This window comes from Myotis brandtii, unplaced genomic scaffold (assembly GCF_000412655.1).
Source record: "Myotis brandtii unplaced genomic scaffold, ASM41265v1 scaffold357, whole genome shotgun sequence".
Taxonomy (NCBI): domain Eukaryota; kingdom Metazoa; phylum Chordata; class Mammalia; order Chiroptera; family Vespertilionidae; genus Myotis; species Myotis brandtii.
In genome coordinates this window covers 880,078-882,362 of record NW_005363729.1, presented here as the reverse complement: position 1 = coordinate 882,362, position 2,285 = coordinate 880,078, and the positions used below count along the sequence as shown (strand labels likewise).

At 67.0% G+C, this 2,285-nt stretch overlaps 1 protein-coding gene across 1 annotated transcript in view; it reads right to left on the bottom strand.

The window, feature by feature from the left end:
* The window catches only part of LOC102260522 (translation initiation factor IF-2-like), a 3,299-nt gene extending 2,258 nt beyond the window's left edge, over nucleotides 1-1,041 (bottom strand). Inside the window, exon 1 of the mRNA XM_014544228.1 lies at nucleotides 53-1,041. Within this exon, the coding sequence (XP_014399714.1) occupies nucleotides 53-1,021 (969 nt within the window). The 5' untranslated portion in view covers nucleotides 1,022-1,041. The remainder of the gene's footprint in view (nucleotides 1-52) is intronic.
* Between the last annotated feature and the right edge of the window lie 1,244 nt (nucleotides 1,042-2,285).

Below are 2,285 nucleotides of genomic sequence, written 5' to 3'. Positions count from 1 at the left end.
AGTTTGGCATCTCCTGGCCCTGAGCTGATGCTGGGGTGAGGGCTCTGTGGGCCTTGCCCAGCAGCAAGGACATGGGCATTGCCAGCCTTGGTGAGCCAGGCCATAGGACTTGGGCTCTGCGCCAACAGCCCTCGTGGCCCCACGGCGGCCTGCGTGGCTGGAAACAGGCCTTGGGTGGATGGTCACGGCTGGCAGAACCGCGGGGCCCGGGAAGCCTGGAGGAGCTTCCCTTGCGGCCCTGGTCTCTCCTCCCGGTGGGAGGCCGGGCCGCAGCCGAGTGAGCCTCCTCTCTGCTCTCCAGGCAGGAGGCCTCCGGGAGGCTGGGCCACCTCTGTCCACCGGCCTTCAGGGCAGAGCAGTGGTTGGAGGGCTGTCTGCTGCTGCCCACAGCCCCAGCCACGCTCCTCCATGGCAGCCCATAGGGTGGCCACGATGCTCCTGGTGTACCTGGCACAGCAGCCTCGGCAGCAGCCGGACAACTGGTGGGACTGGTGCCTCCCCCAGTTCCCTGGGCCTCGGACAGACGGCTCCAGGATGCGGCCCACGGCCTGGCCTGAGCCCAGGCTCTCCCCTCCCCGCCCCCTGGTGCTAAGGAAGTGGGGTCCTGCCCTGTCTGCAGGCCTGAGCTTGCCCCACCTTGGTATCCCTGCCGGCCTGCCCCAGCCTTGTGAGAGCTGGGCAGGTGGAGAGCTGGTGCCCAGGGAGTGGCCCTTTGGGGACCTGAACGCTGGTTTCCTGCAGGCTCCTTCCACATCGTCACTTCCTCTGCCCGTGGCCGTGCCCACTGGCCACTCTGATTGCCCGGCTGGCCTTCAGCTATTAGGCATGTCTGCCAGGGCCTGGCTGCACCCGGCAGGATGGGCAGGTGTGGAGAATGCGCTGTCAGGGGCCCACTCCTGCTCCTCCTCCCGGCCCCCAGGCCCCACGCTGGGCCTGTTCTGGCTCCCAGCCCAGGCCAGTGCCCGGCTCTTGGCTTCCCAGAGGGACCTTTCAGGGTGTGGCAGCCCTGCCCCAGGGACATGTCCCTGGGCCCCGGTCAGCAGCGTCGCTGTGGCCCAGGCCTCCGGGCTGGTGGTGTGTGTGCTGTGTGCATGTGCGTGTGTTTTCTCCATGTGTGCCGTGAATAAGACCTGTCTACCTCCCAGGAGGAGCAGCGGCCGCTCGCCCTCTGGGCTCCTCATCCAGGAAGGGGGCCGGTGTCACTCCTGCCAGCTTCCTGTCGGTGCAGGGAGCTCGCCGATGGCCCACGCTGCGGGAGGAGAGTTGGCTGTGTGTGGCAAGGGAGGCTGCACCTGTGCCCTGTGGGCAGCTGGGTGGGTGCTGGGCCGGCTGTAGAGCTGGGAGATGTGGCAGGGCCCTCCAGCCCCTCCGTCACAGGCCAGAGCAGGCAGGCACTTGCCCAAGGTTCCCAGTGAGTCTGACGAGTGGTCCTGGAGCCCGTGACCTGTCTCCCGGGGAGTCCTGTCTGCAAGGAACCTCTGTCCAGAGCCACAGGGCCCACGCCCGCCTCCCTTGTCTGGAATGCCTTCTGGCTCTCGCTTTCTCTGTTTACCTTGACTTTGGAGCAATAAAGCCTGGTGGCAGTTTGTATGCTCGCTCGCGCTCTGCCTTAAGTGAGGGGGAGGGATGCCTGGACCCCAGGGATGCTCTGGCCCTGGGAACAGCTGCCCTTTATCCGGACGGCTGTGCCGCCAGCTGCTGGCCCGAGGCCCCACGGCTGGAAGTGCGGGAGCCTGGCGGGCAGGGCTGACTCCAGCCTCTGCCTCACTGTGGACAGGTGGTGGGGGGCAGGGAGGCGGCCATAAGGGGGCCCACCTGGGACCGCAGGCCCTGGCAACCTTGGCTGAAAATGTCTAACCTGGCTGTAGGGGGCTCCCCCACCAGGGCTCCTTCACGGCAGGGTCACAGCTCAATTTCTTTATTTTCATAAGTGGGCACACGGTTTGCAGACGAGCACTCCAGAGCCCTCGGTTCCCAGGCGTCGGGACGGTGCGGGAGTTAGTGTTTGTGCTGGGTCCAGTGCCCTGGCTTGCGGGAGTGTGGAGCGCTGCCTGTGGTGTCGCCCAGCCCTCGGGTGCAGCTTTCCGCCTTCCTCCCCATGCCCAGGTGCTGGGTGGCAGCCAGGTGCTCGGAGCCACTCCTCTGCCTCCAGCCGTCTGTCCTCATCGCGGCCTCCGTGGGTGGGTAGGCAACTCGGCCTGAGGTTGCCCAGTGTGGCCTGAGGCCCCCAGTCCTGGGCGCGTGCTCCCCTGCGGTGCATGGCTGCCTCCTCTGCCGGCGGGTCC